Here is a 19,525-nt window from a genome sequence, read left to right as displayed (position 1 = left end):
ACCTAACTATAAAAATAGAGATCTGCAGCCAAAAAACCATGTTTCCTATAGTTTCTTATATTCCTCCCTTCTATTCCATTTTCATTGACTGAAGTAGTAGTGAACTAGTTCAGGCTCTACTCACCCTTTTCGGAACTACTGCAAAAGCATTCTAAATAGTTCCCGTTCTTCTTTCCAACCTATCTTGAATACTGTCACCAATTCATTTTTTTCCTAACACTGCTTTCATGATGTCCTGCCTCAGTTCAATAATCTCCAATGGCCTCCCATGGCATAAAGCAGTGATGGGAATTGGAGTTTATTCATATTTTTTACCCTCTCAGGACCAGGGTAAAAAATAATGAAAGAACTTTACATTTGGAAACAACAACAAAAACATTTTGTTGTTTCATAATAGAAATTACCAAAAGCAAGAGCAACTGCGGGTGGCAGAGCATGGATAAAAACAGGATGTGAAAACCCTAGTAGCTTAATTTAGTATTCAATATGCCTCAGAATCCAGATCTACCACATTTTTTTTTTAAAGATTTTATTTATTCATTTGAGACACAGAGATAGAGAGAGATGGAGCATGAGCAGGGGGAGAGGCAGACAGAGAAGCAGGCTCCCCGCTGAGCCAGGAGCCCAATATGTGGCTCCATCCCAGGACCCTGGGATCACGACCTGAGCCGGAGGCAGACGCTTAACCATCTGAGCCACCCAGGCGCCCCCCGATGTACCACATTTTCAATATTAACACTGGTTTAGAACATGCCCAGAGACCAGCTCAATGTCATTGTTAATGATGTTTACATTTCTCTCAACACAATTTCTATCCAGCATTTCCCTCATGTATCCTCAAAGCCCTTTAACCAACCACCTTCTCAAAGTGAAGCCAAATGTTTTCTGTGAAAAATGGTCATCAAGTGAGAGGCTTCGATCTCACTTCATTACTGCATTACAATGGGGATACTCCAAGCACAACAGTAAACAGCAAAATTACTACTTTCCTAGTGATGGGAATCAGAGTTTATTCAAAAATAATGTAAACAATGTTAAATGCACAAGTGTCAGGAGTCCGCCCAACTCAGTAAATATAACCCTCTTCCCATCGGGTTGCTCTATGTTTTTAACCATGCCCTGCACATTTCTCACCTTGTCTTTACTCACATCAGTCTTCGCAGTTCCTCTAAATCTTCAAAACTATATTTTTGCTCCAAAAGCACAATTATTAAGGAGCATATTTCTAAAATAAAGAATATCTTTTATTTAAAAAATCCAAACTTTTTACCATGGCCTGTTAGAGACCCCAAATGATCTAAGTTTAGCCCACCTCCCCAACCTCACCTGACACCAGTGTCTCCCAAGTTTTTCTCATTAGTCTTCTTACTAGACTTTCAAACACACAAAGCTAATTCCTGCCTAAAGGCTTTTGTCTCCCTACGGGTTGCTTGGAAATTTTTATCTACAGCTCAAATCTCACCTCCTCACAAAGGCATTTCTCAATGCCACCCTACTTAAAACAACCCCCCCCCATACACACACCCCAATCACTTTCCATACCATCATCCTGTTTATTTTCCTCATAACACTTACCACTATTCTGAGTTCCTTACTTATGTAATTATCGTACACCCCTAATGGGGAGCACGTGTGTCCTGCTTATTTGCTATACCCTCACAGCCTAGAATAGAACCTGTCTCTTCGTAGGTAATCAATTATCAGTTGAATGAACGAACTGTGAAGAACCTAAGACTCACAGAAATGGTTTAACTATCCATGACCATAATCGTGATATTCAGTGGTTTCCTAAAGGAACTAAAGTTTCCAAATAGCTATCATCAATACAGAATTAGGGAACTATATAAAGATAAGAGTCCCTGGGTAGGCAATATTCTCTGTCCTTTGTTTTCTAAACTTAGTATTCCAAAAGTCAAAATTCTAAGAGAATGCTGTCACCTCCTGAATCCCTAATGTTCAAAGATCAGAACTCTTCTCTTTGTTCCCATACTGGAATACAATATGACAAATCAGTATGCCTTTGTTAATCATTAGATTTCCCATTTGCAAATTTCTTATTACTCTTTATTCTTCTACATCTTAGTTTCTCTTAAACGTGTTTTTTAATTCAGAAAAAGGAAAGATTGAGTTACTCCTCATCTCCTAATATCTTTAGTGTAATGATTAATGTTAATAATGCTTTGGGGTATGTCATTATCAAAATGTTATTCAGAAACATCACAATTGGCTTATTTCCCTATTGTGAAGGAATGAACTGAAAAATATGTTTTCTGTGATCTCATTGATTTTCTTCTAGAAAATGAACCATTTCTAAAATACTACAAGGCAATGAAGATTTCTCAGCAGGCAGTTATACTACCAGATTCTGGCCCTTTTATACATAAAGAAAAGTCCTACTGCTTGCTGGTGAGACACTTTCTGCCCCCGAAGTAACAAGATACATGCTAGTAAGTTAATAACTTGTCTAGTAAGATTCTCCATCTCTAACAAACTTGACTTTTTTTCCTCTTCCAAAATAAACAATTTCCCAAAATGAAAAGGGAAATAAGACAATGTTCCTTTAAATACATATATATAAAATCAGGTACTAAAGTGAATGAAAAGATTTGGAAACTGTTTATAGACTATGCAGATTTGTCCCTGTCGACCTAAAACAAATAACTTCTAAGAAATATATTTCTTAACCACTACATGAAAATATCTTTCTCAAAACATTTCATTAAGTCTAGTGGCAAGTCTGCCACAAATTCAACTGGCCTATTCGCGGTAAAAACCCCACAGGTTTCCTTTCTTTAAGAGTGTCAACCATTTTGCCTTTTTTCCTCTCCGATTCAATTATAATCCATCAAGAGCCTAAACCACACTAACAGCAATTCCTCTCACTCAGCACCTGAGACCCTAGTAGAACTGCGCTCCCTCGGACCATAAATGCTCAGATCCCACTTCCCTGGCTCGGTTTAGCTGGGGAGTCGCCACATCACAACCCGGATAAACTGGGCGGTGGCAGGACTTTGCCAGAACTCTCGCCTTCCCAATTCTCCACGCGCCACACCACTGGAGGCGCTCTCCCTTCACTGCAGTTGGGTCAGTGTGGATGTTTTCCACTGGGCCAGCTCCCCACCAGCGCCAAGAGTCGAGAGGGAGGGGAATGAGGCGCTGGGGAGCCACCCAAGCCAGGAAGAAGGTGAGGAGGGGGGCCAGGGCTCACTGCTGGCAAAGTGACTAGCTGCAAAACTGCGCCTTTTCCCTAGGAGCACCCCAGACCGGTAGACAAAAGATGAAGGGCGCCAAGGCCTTTCCATCCTCACCCGGGAGCCTAGCCAGCCCAATGTATCCACAACCCTGGTCCCTAGATACAGACCCAGCTCCTATCAGGGGTGGGTGCCTAACTTCCGGGATGCAGTAGAAGAGGGACCAGAGGGAAGAAGCCGAACAGGAGGGGTGCACGTGTTCCCCGATACCGAGACAGACAATAAAGAACAAGCCCGGGTTTCCTCGGCCGCCCCACCCTGCTCCTGACGGCTCCTACCAGGGGGGGCGCCTTCGCCCGGAGGTCCACGGACAAAGCCCCTCGGGGCGGAGAGGAGGGCTCCGCCCGAGGCATTTGGGGGTGCACACAAAAGACGGAGGGGAGCGAGGGGCTGCGCGAGGCGGGAGGGCACGGCACTCACCCACTGAGCCTGAAGAGCCTCTGCGCTTGGGCGCGGCCGGGGTGGAGGGGGGCGCGGCGGGGGCCGGGGCGGGTGGGGTCCACGCGGGCTCGGCCTGGGGGCTCACGCTGGCCGGGGGAGGAGGGGGAGGCCGGGCCGGGGGCTCATCGTCCTCGGGAAGCTTGGAGGGCGAGGCTGCGGCAGCGGAGGGCAGGGATGGCGCGGGCACCGCGGGCGACGCGGGGCTCGCGTCCCAAGACTGCGGCCGCTCCGGGGCGGCGGGGGGCGCGGCCGGCAGTGGCCCCCGGGGCGCCGGGGGCACGAAGTCACTGCCGAAGTCCAGCAGGGGCGCGCCAGCGACGGGGGCGGTGGGCACCGGGGCTGCAGACAGCCCCGTGGCGGGCTTCCTCTCCAGCACCTCCAGCTCCTCCAAGTCCTCGTCTTCGTCCTCCTCGTCTTCCTCCTCCTCTTCTTCCTCCTCGTCCTCGGGCTCCCTCACGAATTGGTACTTGAACGGGGGCTGGGGCCCGGGCGGGCTGTCCGAGGACGAGGAGACCAGAGGCGACTGGTCCATGTCTTCCATGGCTGGCGGGTCGGAGATGATGCTGCAGCTGTCTCCACAGGACGCTTCTCCTCAGAGCCGCGGGCGGTTGTGGGGGTTGGGGAGGACTGCGAGGGACAGGGCCGAACGAGCCCAGAGACCTGCAGTGGCGACGGCTCCCGGAACAATGAGACTGCTCCTCCTGCCTCTGCGCCCGTGATGCGCCACCCGCCCCGTCCCCAGTTGCCGCCACCGCCCAGACGGGCGAAGGAGAGAGGCCAGTGGATTCTCCGCCCAGTTTGGCGTGACTTACCCTCCCCGGCGGGGAGAGGCAGGGACTGGCGCGGAAGGAAGGAAGCCAATCGCCTACGAAACAGAGACGATGGGCAACCAGTCAGTCCAATGGAAAGAGAAAGAGAGAAAAGTAGGTGGGGCCTTTTGCACCTCCTCTCTCCTACCGGCTCGGGTGAGTTCCACGGGAGGGGTTTGGAACTGGGAGCCCCACCCTTCACCTTGGGTAGACGCGGGGTGGGCTGGGGTCTTAGCTTCGCCCAGAGGTGGGGGTCAGTCTGTAGCTCCAGTAGTGCGTACACTTGCGGCAGGACAGGCGGCCTGCCCCGAAGGATTGAGGATTTCTGGCCCCCATCCCCGGAAGGGCGTTATCCTGGGGGCCTGGGGGTGGTAACTTTCCTCCCAGGAAAGGAAAAAAACCGGAGTGGAGAAAGCTACTGTGAAGTAGGCCCTAAGGATTTAAGTATACACTAAGTATTAAAAGATTTTGAAATAAAAAGATAACCTTTTTTCAAACTTAAATTACCAGACCAACTCGTCACTACTACCTTCACCACCTTAAAAGAAAAAAAAAAGGCGGGGGCGGGGGGCAGCTTTAAGATTGTTTTCCGTCCAAACTGCAGACCCTGGATGAGGTAGGCAAAACAGCTGGGCTTGCACAGTCTGTAGGACTGGGGCCATTTCAAAGTCGGCTCATTCAGGAGGGTTTGGGGCTCTGCCTGCTGCTGGACTCTTACATGGTAGAAAGATGAGTCACCCAAAGAGAGAGAAGAGGAAAGTGGAAACAAAATGATGCCTTGGAAGGCAAATTTGATTTCCATTACATTTCAGTCACCTTAGGCTCATGAGTCAACATTTCAGATGATTCAGGCCTCTGGGAGTCAGGAAGGCCAGTATTCATTTGTTTGATATGCTGGAATGAGTATGATCCCCATTCCACTTTTTCCAAAACTGGAAAGGAAGTTTAAAGGAAAGTGGTCGCAGAACAATACAAGTATCAGCAATGCAAAGGTTTAGAGAGCTCCTTTTACGTTTCTGGTATACCTTACAAAAATATCCACCGCATTTCTATTCTGGAGGCCTTGGAGACTGGATAACCTGCTCTCAGATTGCTCACAGTCTAGGCCTGCACTGTCTAGTATCTTAGTCACAGGCCACTTGTGGCTATTGAGCACTTTAAGTGTGACTATACTGAAATGAGATGTGTTGTGAGTTTAAAATGCACACTAGAGTTGGGGCTGGGTGGTTCAGTCAGTTAAGCATCCCACTCAATTTCAGCTCAGGTCAGGACCTCAGGGTGGTGGGATCCAGGCCTGGGTCAGGCTCCTCGCTCAGTAGGGAGTCTGCTGGAGATTCTTTCTTACCCTCTCCCTCCATCCTTCCCCCCCCAAAATAAATAAATCTTAAAAAAAAAAAAAATGCACACTAGGTTTTGAGTGTTAGTACAAAAACACTAAAACATCTCAATTTTTATATGGTTACATTTTGTAATTGATATTGTCAATATATTGGAATAAGTATAAACTACTAAATTATTTTCACTTGGTTTTCTTTATTTTTTAAATGCAGCTTCTAGAATATTTTAAATACACATATGATCACATCATATTTCTATTGGACACTGCTGGTCTAAATGATTAAGAAATTTTGATTGCCATGGGGAATCATTGGTTATTTAAGCAAATTCTTAGCTCAAACTAATTAATATTACTCTAGGCTTAATTTAGGTATTAAAAAGGAAAGGTGGTTGGGGAAGGAAGGAGGAGAGATGAATAGGTGGAACAAGGAGACAAGGAGATTTTTAGGGCAGCAAAACTATTCTCTATGATACTATAATGGGGGATACATGACATTATGCATTTGGCAAAACCCACAGAACCATACATCACAAAGAATGAACCCTAATGTTAACTGTGGACATTAGTTATATCGATACTGGTTCATCACTTGCAGCAAATGTACACCAATGCAAAATGTTAGTAATAGGGTAAACTGGTTGCAGAGTAGGAATGGGAGTGTGTGAGAACTCTCTGTACTTTCTGTTCAGTTTTTCTGTAAATCGAGAACTGCTCTAAGAAATAAATTTTATTAATTCTTAGAAAAGGGAAAGGTAGAAGATTTCCTGGGAACGTTACCTGACCAGGTTGATTATCAACAATACAGGGATGCCAGGGTGGCTCAGTCATTTAAGCATCTGCCTTTAGCTCAGGGCATGATCCCAGGGTCCTGGAATTGAGTCCCGCCTCAGGCTCCTTGCTTAGCAGGGAGCCTGCTTTTCCCTCTGTCTGCTGCTCCTCCTGCTTGTGATCTCTCTCTCTCTGTGTCAAATAAATAAATAAAATCTTTAAAAAAATTATCAACAATATGTTCAGGACCTGGCATATCCATTCCACAAAGATGAACTGGTTTTATTTCTACAAAATGGCTGTGAGGTGCTTTGAGTTTGTTTGGCTTTATTTTGTGTTATTTTTGAAGAGTAGGAAGAGAAAAATACTACTGTAGAATTTTGGGGTGGAAGTTTAATGCCAAACTAAAAATTTTAAGCAAAATAGATTCCTACAATGATAACTAAAATAGTCATGTTTCAAGTATTTGTCAAAAATTATCAAAAACATATGATTTTCAACTGCATACACATACAAAAATATACTAGCAAAATTTTATGGTATAAACCTTTATACCATAAGTAACAATTTAGCTATCAATAGGTCAGTCTTCCCCATACTGCTTTCCCACTATAACTGTTCTGACACTCCTTAATGGAATACTTTTACAGTTTTCACATATATTATTTGTAAGTTACTTATATGAGATCTCTGCATTCATATATCTGTGTGCCTGCTATTACTAAAATAGTCTCAAGGGAATATCTTTAATTTATTAAAAGCATCATAGAAGGGGGCACCTGGGTGACTCAGTTAGTTAAGCGACCAACTCTTGATTTCGGCTCAGGTCATGTCTCAGGGTCATGGGATTGAGCCCCACTTCAGGCTCCACGTTCAGCGCAGAGTCAGCTAGAGATTCTCTGCCTCTTCCTCTGCCCCTCCCCCCACTCTCTCCTGCATGTGTACACACACACACACACACACACACTCTTTCTCTCTAAAATAGATAAATAAGGGGCACCTGGGTGGCTCAGTTGGTTAAGCGACTGCCTTCGGCTCAGGTCATGATCCTGGAGTCCCTGGATCGAGTCCCGCATCGGGCTCCCTGCTCGGCAGGGAGCCTGCTTCTCCCTCTGACCCTCCCCCTCTCATGTGCTCTCTCTCTCTCTCATTCTCTCTGTCTCAAATAAATAAATAAAATCTTAAAAAAAAAAAATTAAATAAAATAAATAAAATCTTTTTTAAAAAGTATCATAGAAGGATAATTACAGAAAAGTGGTAGATTTACAACTTTTTTAACAAATAGCCATAAATACTGAGACAATAATATACACACTCTCCTCTGAAGCAGAAGAAAAATTAAAATTTTATATTATTGAGCTCAGTGACTTCTAAAATGTCAGTATTTGACGGATGAATTAAGAGTAAAGAGTTTACCCAGTGTTCATAGAATGGTCAACAAAGAGGAGCGCCTGGGTGGCTCAGTCGTTAAGCGTCTGCCTTGGGCTCAGGTCATGATCCCAGGGTCCTGGGATCGAGCCCCGCATCAGGCTCTCTGCTTGGCTGGGAGCCTGCTTCTCCCTTTCCCACTCCCCCTGCTTGTGTTCCCTCTCTAGCTGTCTCTCTCTCTCTGTCAAATAAATAAAATAAAATCTTTAAAAAAAAAAAAAGAATGGTCAACAAAGCATAAGGAAAGGAGAATGTTGCTGATACACCAGAATTAAATATAGAGTTAGTTACACAACTACATGTAAATATCACTCTTACTAACAAAATTCTGATGGGCATTTGAAATGCTTAAAGGAAGAATATAAATTCTTAATCATAATAATAATTAGAAAAAGGATTACTCCATGAATTATTTTTGAAATTACCTTACCAGAAGTAGATTAAAATTTCCAGATACCACAAGTTAGTAACTATTCTCTTAGAACACTGCAAGAGATCCATTCAGCTTGATGGAATTATAGAATCTGAGTTGGAAGGACTCTGGGAGGTCAGGTTGACCAATCTCCATCCCATTACAAGAATTCCCTACACAAGGTTTTTTTTTAAGTTGGTCATCTGTGGTAGATTAAAAACAGCCACAAACTTTTTGCAACAACTCCCATCCAGAGGTAGGGTCAATTTTCCCACCCCTTCTGAGCTGGCCTTGTGACTTTCTTGACCAATAGAATGCCCTGGAAATGAGTTGCAAGCCTAACCAGCAGAGGCTTTGCAGTTACCATTCTCACTCTCTTGGAACACTGAGGCTGAAGATGAGATACACGCGGGGAGAGAGACCTAGCTGTCCCAACCATAGAGCTGAGGTCCCCAGAAATGTGAGACCATTTCAGATTCTGCAGCCAACCCTCAGAATCATGAAAAATAACAAATCATTGTTGTTTTAAACTACTACTTTTGGGGATGGTTCATTACACAGCATAAGCTAATTTAAACATCATCTATTTTGTGCTTTATTCATTTGTATATTAAATATTTATTGGGTATTTACTCTGTACCAAGCACTCTGGAATACAGCACTGAACAAATCAGCACAAATGTGCTTGAACATTTTCAGTAAAGGGAAACTCACTACTTAAGGAAATATCCCATTCTAGAATTCTACCTTTTTGCAGGAAGCTGAATTGATCCCTAATCTGGCATCCATTGAACAGGTTAATTGTCCTTCTATCATGTTTGCCCCCCTGAAAGAATTAAAAGGCATAGGATGGCTATACTCTTATCTACATACTGCAGGTTGTGGACTCCAGAGTAGGTTCAGCACACAGGAGGAAAACGAGTGATAGATTCCTGACAAATCTATTTCGAAGGCTGTGCACAATTTATTTGTCTACTGAAAAATGACTTGCCAATATTCAAGAGCACCACTGAATTACATTCAACCTTTCTACTTAAAAAAAAACTGAAACATCATGTTGGCACTCCTAAGGGAAAAACTAACAGCTTGCTATGTCATTGTCCCTACCATTTTACATGAAATGTACCTTTTTTGTGAAATGCATCTCCTTGTTCTGATTAACATTTTGACTTCTACTAAGTTCATTCTGTAATAAGAATAGAAATATAAATATTATGAGATCAACATCTTCAGCCATCCTCATTAAGCATTGAAAATTAGTGTTGGACTTAAAATCAAGTTTTTAAGTTCCAAAAAGAAATCACATAATAGGCAAGCGAAAGTCATAATTAAAATTGAACCTAGTCTTTCTCCTTTAACCTTCTTGGGTCCTCTGCATTAATACTGCATTTCCTTAGGCTAAGTGCAATGTGTACCATTTCTCTGGTGAAATTTATTGTGATCTAACAGAAAAATTATTTTTGATTCAGAAGAAAATTAATTTTGATCTAGCAGCACAAATCCAAGCAGAGAAATTCCTAAACCATCTTAGACAAATAAAAATCTATACTCATGAGAAAAAAGAACTACAGAAAAGAATTCATAAAATTATCCAAGTTATAAATAACTCGTTCCAGCATCTCACCTATTCTTCCTAATACCAAAGACTGAAGTATAATTTCTGCTGTTTTATCTTCTCTGGAAATAGAAACCAGGTAGTCACTATCTTTGCAATAAACATTACGCATTTACTCAACTAAAATCTGACCTTCTAGGTCCTGGTGATAAAGAATAAATAAAACACACTTCTTAACATCAAGGTACATATAGTCCAGTTTACATAAGAATATTTAGGTGTATATACATAAATGTAAATGTAAATATATTCATATACATGTGTGTATATATATGTGTGTGTGAATATATAGGATATACGTATATTAATTAACTCATACTATAAATGTATAATATATATTATATGCTCATAATTAATACAACATAATTCATACTATATATGTATATATATTAGAGAGAGAGACAGACACAAACATAGACATATTCCAGCAGGATTTGGGGAAGTCTTCATAAAAAGAAATTAATCTTTTAAGGTAGAGAAAGAAGGAAAGCCATCTAATGAAAGGGGGAATAGCACCTACAGAGGCAGGGAGGGCTAAAACTCCAGCACAGATTCAAGGCATAGAGAGACATTTGGTAAAGAGAGGTAGAAAGTGACTGAAGATAAAACCAGGAAAAATAAACCACATACAGACTGTGAAGAATCTTGAATGCCATGCTGAAGAGTGAAGGCATTATCCTCTAAGTAAAGAGATATTAAAAGTCTTTAAGCAAAATGGTGGGCAAGGGGTGCCTGGGTGACTCAGTTAGTTAAGCCTCTGACTCTTCGTTTTAGCTCAGGTCATGATCCTGCAGTCATGAGATCAAGCCCCAAATTGGGCTCCGCACGAAGTCTGCTTCAGATTCTCTCCCTCACTCCCTCTCCCCCACCCCTCCTCCAAACCATTCTCTCACTCTCTCTCTTAAGTAAGTAAGTAAGTAAATAAATAAATAAAATCTTTTTTAAAATGGTGGGATGACCTGATTGCTAATTTACAAAAATAACACTGATAGAGGATGGGTTGTGGATGATAGAGTAAGGAAACAATATTTAAGATGCAATTACAATATTACAGATAATCTTTGCCCAATAACTTGGTTATAGTTACTGTGGCTTAAGTGAAACATAACTACTAATAATAATTTGGGCAAAAATTGATAGGGGCCTGAACCAATAGCTTGGGAAATAGGAGAAGATAAATTTGAAAAACACTGAAGAAGCTGAACTCATAGAATTTGATGACTAATAAGATGGAGGGTCTGATGGAAAAGAAGAAGAAAAAAAGTCTGAAATAAGCTTTGTGCATAGGTGGCAAGGTAAATTGGTGCTACCACTGTGAATGCAAAGAATCAGGAGAGGAAGCACAGAACTGGTGCATAATGCTGGGGAGACTATGACAACCTTAGTTTTTAGATACTACAGTGAACTTGACTTGCCTGTAGACTATTGGAGTAGAAACAATCAGGAAGCAGCTACAAAGCCAGGGCTGGGGCTTAGGATGGAGGTCTAGTCTGGAGACCAGATACCTAAACTTGTAAGTTAAGTTTCATGGGTAAAGGTCTGGGGGAAAATTGTGGGGTGGGGGTGGTGGAGCAGGTTGATGCATACTCTCTGCTACCCTTGGAGGAAAAGGCCTAGAAAGGAGCCATGGGAAACACCGACATGAAATATCTCTTGATGTACTTGAACAATGCTATTTCCACTTAACCTTTACTTTTCCCAGGCAAAACAAATCAAAACAAAAAGTCAGCTTTTGCTCTTCTTCATAGGTCTAGTTCTTTAGTTTTTGGTATCATTTTATCTTCTTCATCCACCTTAAATATTAAACTTGGAACTCAAAATAGTATTCCAGTAAGTACTCAGTATAATTATATTTAGCACTAAGTAATCTATAGTAATAGGGACAGCACCAATAATTTAAACCATAGATAATCCTTAAACTCTCATTAAGCTGGTAGCTCCAGCCTCTTAGCCAAAAACAAAGAGTAGAATTGCCTGGTGGACTTTTGCCTCTACATGTAACTAACCACCCTCTAATGAAGATGCTGAAGAGAAGGAAATGGTTGGAAGAAAAGCAATAAGAGGTTAAGCAAGCTCCATTAAATTAAAAAATTAGACAATAAATGATTCTTTTATATTCTACTTGTATTTATGAGGTATAGGATTTTTTTTAATCAACAGATATATATTGCTCATTATTCAACTTGTTTTCTAGTTTCCAGAGAACTCAGGAATACATTCATCACCGGAAATGCCATAGTATATTGCCTTGCCAGTGTCTTTTTGGAAACTCACTTTCCTTTTATTGCTACAAACTCACTGTCATCTGACATTTCCATTTTATCTCAATATTATTTATTGTCCTGGGTGGAAATTTTTTCCTTTCATGTAGTAGTAGATATGTAACTCATTTGTGAATAAGGTACCTAGAATAATCAAAGACATAGAGGCAGGAAGTAGAACAGTGGGTAACGGGGGCCAGATGAGTAGACAGTTTCAGTATGGGATGATGAAAAACTTCTGGAGATGGACGGTGGTGGTAGTTGTACAACAATGTGAATGTACTTAATGTCACTGAACTGTGCACTTAAAAATGACTAAAATGGTAAATTTTATTTCATGTATATTTTACCACACTAAACATTTTTAATTGCAATTTTTAAAAAAATTAATAGAAGTTTTGGAAGATAAACTTGATAAACCTCCCTGGAAATAGAAAAAGGAACAAAAGATGTATCAGCAACAAACAAGTAGAAATTATAAGTTTTTTAAAAAAATGCAGTATCATTTCCAACAGCAACAGAAAACATGAAATATTTAAGGATGGATTAAATAAAATATGCCCACTACCATTACACTGCAAATATTGCTGAGAGAAATTTAAAGAACTAGAAGGACGTCAATTTGATTTCAAGATTTATGATAAAGCTACAATGATTAAGACAATGTGGTACTGGCATCAAGGTAGACAAATAGATCAATGGAACAGAATAGGAAGTCCAGAAAGACTCATAGACATACAGTATATAGCTAATTAATTTTTTACAAAAGTACCAAGGTATTTCAATGAGGAAAAGATAGTCTTTTCAACAAATGGTGCTAGTATAAATGGATATCCATACGCAAAAAAAACCCCAAATCAATCAATAAAAAGAATCTTGATTCTCATCTCACATCATATGCAAAACATTAACTCAAAATGAATCATGGGCCTAAATAGAACAGCTATAAACTATAAAACTATAAAATTTCTCAAAGCAAACATAGAATAAAATCTTGGCAAGGTTATACAGTAAATGCTTTTGCAAGTATAAAATGGTACAGTCACTTTAGAAAATTATTTGGCAATTTCTTATGAAGCTAAACATACCTAATCACATGACCCAGAAATTCCATACCTAGGTATCTATCCAGAAGAAATGAAAACTGGAAATGACTTATATGTCCATCAATTGGTGAATGGACCAATAATTTGTGGCTTAGGAATCCTACCCTGCAATAAAAAGAAACAAACTATTAATGTACATAGCATGAAAAAAACTCCAATGAATGATATTAAATGAAAGAAACAAAACACAAGGGGCACCTGGGTGGCTCAGTCATTAAGCGTCTGCCTTTGGCTCAGGTCATGGTCCCAGGGTCTTGGGATTGAGCCCCACATTGGACTCCCTGCTCGGCGGGAAGCCTGCTTCACCCTCCCCCAATCCCCCTGTTTGTGTTCCCTCTCTCGCTGTGTCTCTCTCTGTCAAATAAATAAATAAAATCTTAAAAAAATAAAAAAGACACAAAAGCCCATATACTATGTGAGTCTGTTTATGTGACATTTTAAAACAGGCAAAACTCCTGGGGGGAGAGGGAAAGGAAAGGGGGTGACTACAAAGGGGATGAGGGAACTCTTTGGAGTGAGAGTGGTGAAGGCTATATGACTATATACATTGCCAAAACTCATTGAACTGTACAATTAAAATGAGTGAACTTTATTGAATAAAAATTTTATATCAATAAAGATGGATTTAAAAAAAAAGACAAAGAGACATAATACAGAAGACAAAAGATAAGAAAGTTAGGTGATCAATTTGGAAGGCCTATGAATCACTAACAAGAAATCCACAAAGAAAGAACAGAAAAAAACACTAAGTTTCCTATTAATCTAATTTGCCCTCTAGAAAGGTGAACTTGTAGTATGGTATTTCATGCTGCATGACAGAGCATTATTTAAGTTTACATTTTAACTTAACCTTATAAATGTGTGCAGATTTTTTGAAAGTTAAGAAATGTTTTAAGACTATTTCTTAAACAGTTTTCACTGATGAATACTATCAAACATTCAAAGAAATACTAACAGCAATCCTTTTCAAACTTTTCCAAAAATAGAAGAGGAGGTAACTCCTCCAAACTCATTTTATGAGGACAGCATTACCTGGATACCAAAAGCAAACAAGGATATCATAAGAAAAGAAAATTACAGGCCAATATCCCTGATGAACATAGAAAATCCTCGACAAAATATTAGCAAATTGAAGTCAGCAATACATTAAAAAGATCATATACCATGATCAAGTAGGATTTATTCCAAGGATGCAAGGATGGTTTAACACAAAATGAAGGATAAAAATCATATGATCAACTCAATAGACACATAAAAAGCATCTGATAAAATTCAACATCTAGTTATTATAAAACTCAACAAAGTAGATATAAAGGGAACATACCTCAACATGACAAAGAATAGAATAGAATATTACTCAGCCCTAAAAAAGAATGAGATCTTACCACTTGTGACAACTTGGATGGACTTGGAGAGTATTATGCTAAGTGAAATAAGTCAGACAGAGAAAGACAAATACCATATGATTTCACTTTTATGTGGAATCTAGAAAACAAAACAAATGAAAAAACAAACAAACAAAAGTAGAAACAGACCCACAAATACAGAGAACAAACTAATGTGGCCACAGGGGAGGGGAACAGGGGAATGGACAAAATGGGTGAAGGGGAGTAGGAAGTATAGTATTCCAGTTATGGAATGAATAAATCCTAGCGATGAAAAGTACAGCATAAGGAACCTAGTCAATGGCACTGTAATAGCTCTGTATGGGCACAGATGGGAGCTACACTTGTGGTACACAATGTATACAGTTGTTGAAACACTATGTGATCCACCTGAACCTAATATAACATTGTGTGTCAACTATACTGCAATAAAAAAGTGTACAATTCAGTGCCAGCCGTTGTTAACCTTTTGTACAAGTTCTGAATAAGATAAGAAAGAAAAGACAATGTGATTCAGTAGAGCATGATTTTAGACCCAGTTCTGCCATGTTTCAACAAAGTGACCTTCAGGAACATCTGGGCCTCACTATCTCCATTGTAAATCAGGGAGTTCAACTAGATGACCACCCTCTAGCTCTGATCTACCTTCAAGATTTTGTTTTTACTGTTGTTTATTGTTAACTTTTCATTTCTCTTTTGAACCAACACAAATATTGGGGTGAGCAGCTCAGAAAGATCTATTTTACAGAAGGACATTTTCAACAATGTTCTAAAGCAAAGATGGTGCTGGCAGACTTATTACAGCGTTCAGAAGACTTTATAAATGTAACAAGAGATTTTAGAGCCTTTTTTGAAAGAAGACCGTTTCCTTTTATACATTTCAAAGTAAGAAAATAAAGAGAGAGGAGAGTCACACAGTGTGTTTAACTTAGATGAGCTTCTTTTCTCAAACTTTATCTTTCTCATTTCTAGAAGCAAATATGAAACTATGTAGGAAGCTGCATAGTCTTGGAAATATACTCAAGAAAACTATAGTAAAGTCAGTGATTCAGACAAATTTCTTAATCAAAAATATAAAAAATATCACCTGCAGAACTCTTATTGAAGGAAACAATGAAGAGTTCTCATAAAGGTCTAGTTGATGTGCAATATTTTATCCTTGCAGATTTTAACAGTATATTATTTCGTTTAACAAAAATGTTAAAGTTACATTTTTATTTATTTTCATTTTTTATTTTCTCGAAGTTACATTTTTAAATGAATATGCACATATTCCTAAAAAACTAACACGGGATCTCTTAGCAAGTACTTAGGTGTTGTTATGAGTTGACCTGTATCTCCCAAAAAAAGATATTTTGAAGTCCTCACCCCCACTACCTCAGAATGACCTTATTTGGAAATAGGGTCCTGGCAGATGTAGTTGGTTAAGATGAGGTCATACCACAGCAGGCTGGGTTTAATCCAATACAATTGGTGTCCTTCTAAGATGAGTAGAAGACAAAATCACATAGAGAAGATGGCCATGTGAAGACAGAGGCAGAAATTACAGCAGTGCTACCACAAGCCACAGAATACATGGGGCTTCCAAAAACTTATAAGAGGCAAGAGTGGATCCTAGAAGATTTGGAGGGAGCATGCCCTTGTCAACACCTTGATTTTCTACATGTGGCCTCCAAAAGTGTGAGTGTGACAGAATAAATTTCTATTGTTCTAAACCATCCAGTTTGTGGTACCTTGTTATGGCAGACATAGGAAACTAATCCAAATATACAGCCAATGTTACACACATGCTCATGCACACACACACACACACACAGAGAGAAAGAGAACCCTCATTTTAACCAAATTACTGGATTTCTAAAAATCTAATATAAAGTTGAAATTTGGGGCTGTGAACTTGAGTAACTAATTATAATGATGCATGATGCCTTAAAACATTTACACAATCTCTTTAGGACACTGCATTTCCAAATATTTTGTACTGTAGGGGAACTAAGTGAAAAGAAAAAATAAATATTTACAAGGGAGAAATAACACAATATCTTTGGGAGAGGCAAGACAGCCTACTTAGAGGATAAAAACTCAAAGGAAAACAGCTACAAGAGAACTATTTCTTTTTTCTTTCTTTTTTTTTTTTTTTAAGAGAACTATTTCTAAATGGGCAGCTGAGTTACAACATTTGTTATTACTAGACCATTTGAGTCTCAAAATAAAATTTGACAGCAATAATAATTTCATAATTTTATGATGAAACTTAGAATGGCAAATTTTCACAAGACAACTTTAAATATGAAAACAATGAGCAAGGTTGTGATAGATACACAGTTTTTTTCATGTCCACTGATACTAGATTTAGTATCTCTATGTGATTTAATTTTTTGGAGAAAAATTGAAAACTCTATTGAAAGATGTTATAGAGACTAAAAAATCTTTACATTGTAAAGAGATGTAAGACTCAGTATCCTAAAGGAGGTGATTAGTCCCAAATTGATTAGTATGGTCAAGAGAGTTCAAATAAATTCCCAAGACTTTTATATGAAATTGGAAAAGGTGTTTATAAAATTTACATATAATGAATAGTTGAGTATAGCAAAGACTCCCTCAACTCCCTTCCCCTATCTGGCTTTGTGAAACCACAACCCCAGTTAAATCCAGCTCTGCTTTTGTCTAATTTTTGCACCATCAAAGCTGAACATAGCTAGAGAAAAACAACTATGTCAACCAGTGTGAATTCAGATTCATCATTACTGATCTCAAGTGTATTCTAATGCTGTCAACCACACTACGTGTGTGACTTTATTAGAAATGTTCTTGAGAAAATTCTTAGGGAGTCATGAGCACTTCTGGGTCTTAACTTGTACATTAAGATTCAAGCACGGTGTTCCTACCTGTTATCTTTACAGGGTCATACTGATTTTTCAAAGCCTTACAGTTCATAATCATTCTCCATATTTAGATCAAAACCACTCCAAAGCAATAATCCATTTGTTTTATTGCTTTCTCAAGTCTCATCCTAGCTTAGTTATCAACTCGACTTTCATCTCTTTTGCCACTTCCAACAGAGCTCTGCTGTTATATACAGTGTGGATGGCCACCACCTAGGAAGACAGCATTCAAATGAGGGCTACTACTACCCATAATAAAAAATTAGAAAAGAAAATATGATGTTAATTTGGAGCTACAATGTTTTTAAAGAATTTGTTATTCATAGATAGCTTCCAAATCTAAAGCTTGTGAGAAAGGTGGCATTTACCAAAGGTAAGCCCTCAAGAAATGGCTAGAGAAGAAAATGACAACCAGGCCAACCAGGCCAGTTCAGAAGCACTTACCTCTGCAGGGTCACAAATGAGCTGCATCAGCAGATTTGTCAATCCTGTTAAGTATATTTTTAAAACATGTTCAATGATTTGGTAATCACTGTTTTGAATACAGCCCTCACTATGAGATAGTGAAGGTAGGTTAAAAAGTAAAGAGTCTAGAGTCAAACGTACTTAGGTTTACATCCTGACAGTACCACTTACTAGATTTGTGATTTTGAGCAATTATCATCTCTGTGCCTTATTCCTCATCTGTATAATGGGGATCATAATTGTGGTCACCTCCTAGGGTGGTTTCAAGAATTAGTTGAATAATCACAAAATACTTTTAAGAGTGCCTGGCACAGGGGCGCCTGGGTGGCTCAGTTGGTTAAGCGACTGCCTTCGGCTCAGGTCATGATCCCGGAGTCCCGGGATCGAGTCCCACATCGGGCTCCCTGCTCGGCCGGGAGTCTGCTTCTCCCTCTCATGCTCTCTGTCTCTCATTCTCTCTGTCTCAAATAAATAAATAAAATCTTTAAAAAAAAAAAAAAAGAGTGCCTGGCACACAAAAGTATACTATACAGGTTGGTTTTTATTCATAAACATTATTGAGGATAGGCTTTTCCATGATGGTGGAGGAGTAGGAGACCTTAGTTTTGTCTGGTCCCAGGAATTCAGCTAGATAGCTATCAAATCACCCTGAACACCTGTGAACTCAACCAGAGATTTAAGAAAAGAATTGCTGCAATTCTACAAATAGAAAAGTGACCACTTAATGCAAGAATGACAACACGGAAAAACTCACCTCAAAAAAGAGAACAAGAGGCACTACTGACTGCCAGGGACCTAATCAGTATGGATACAAGTAAGAAGTTGGAACTAGAGTTCAGAATAATGATTATAAAGATACTAGCTGGGCTTGAAAAAAGCCTGGAAGACACTAGAGAATCCCTTTCTGGAGAAAGAAAAGAACTAAAATCTAACCAACTCGAAATCAAAGGCTATTAATGAGATGCAATAAAAAATGGAGGCTCTAACTGCTAGGATAAATGAGGCAGAAGAAAGAATTAGTGACATAGAAGACCAAATGATGGAGAATAAAGAAGCTGAGAAAAAGAGAGATAAACAACTACTGGATCACGAGGGGAGAATTTGAGAGATAAGTGATACCATAAAGTAAAACAATATTAGAATAATTGGGATCCCAGAAGAAGAGGAAAGAGAGAAGGGGGCAGAAGGAATATTGGAGCAAATTAAAGTGGAGAACTTCCCTAATCTGTGGAAGGAAACAGGCATCAAAATCCAGGAGGCACAGAGAACCTCCCTCAAAATCAATAAAAATAGGTCATCACCCCGACATATAATAGTGAAACTTACAAATCTCAGAGGCAAAGAGAAAATCCTGAAAGCA

General features: G+C 39.7%; 1 protein-coding gene and 1 long non-coding RNA gene across 8 annotated transcripts in view; both read right to left on the bottom strand.

Annotated features, from left to right (window-relative positions):
• The window catches only part of RTN4 (reticulon 4), a 69,143-nt gene extending 64,653 nt beyond the window's left edge, over positions 1-4,490 (bottom strand). The window contains exon 1 of one of the 3 annotated variants that reach the window (XM_035001547.1): positions 3,672-4,490. In XM_035001547.1, coding sequence (XP_034857438.1) covers positions 3,672-4,233 — 562 coding nt within the window. In that variant the 5' untranslated portion in view covers positions 4,234-4,490. The remainder of the gene's footprint in view (positions 1-3,671) is intronic. The other 2 variants (XM_035001544.1, XM_035001545.1) reach the window with 2 other exon arrangements.
• Positions 4,491-8,467: 3,977 nt separating this feature from the next.
• LOC118008121 overlaps positions 8,468-19,525 on the bottom strand; it is a 39,934-nt gene continuing 28,876 nt past the window's right edge. For 2 of the 5 annotated variants that reach the window (XR_004678583.1, XR_004678586.1), the window contains one exon: positions 12,770-13,535. This is a non-coding gene — a long non-coding RNA (uncharacterized LOC118008121). Of the gene's footprint in view, positions 9,635-12,769; positions 13,536-18,144; positions 18,189-19,525 lie in introns of those variants that run through there. The other 3 variants (XR_004678587.1, XR_004678584.1, XR_004678585.1) reach the window with 3 other exon arrangements.

Source organism: Mirounga leonina, unplaced genomic scaffold (genome assembly GCF_011800145.1).
Source record: "Mirounga leonina isolate KUSES-001 unplaced genomic scaffold, KU_Mleo_1.0 Mir_125, whole genome shotgun sequence".
Taxonomy (NCBI): domain Eukaryota; kingdom Metazoa; phylum Chordata; class Mammalia; order Carnivora; family Phocidae; genus Mirounga; species Mirounga leonina.
Note: the sequence above shows the minus strand (reverse complement) of the source record. Positions and strands in the feature narration are given on the sequence as shown.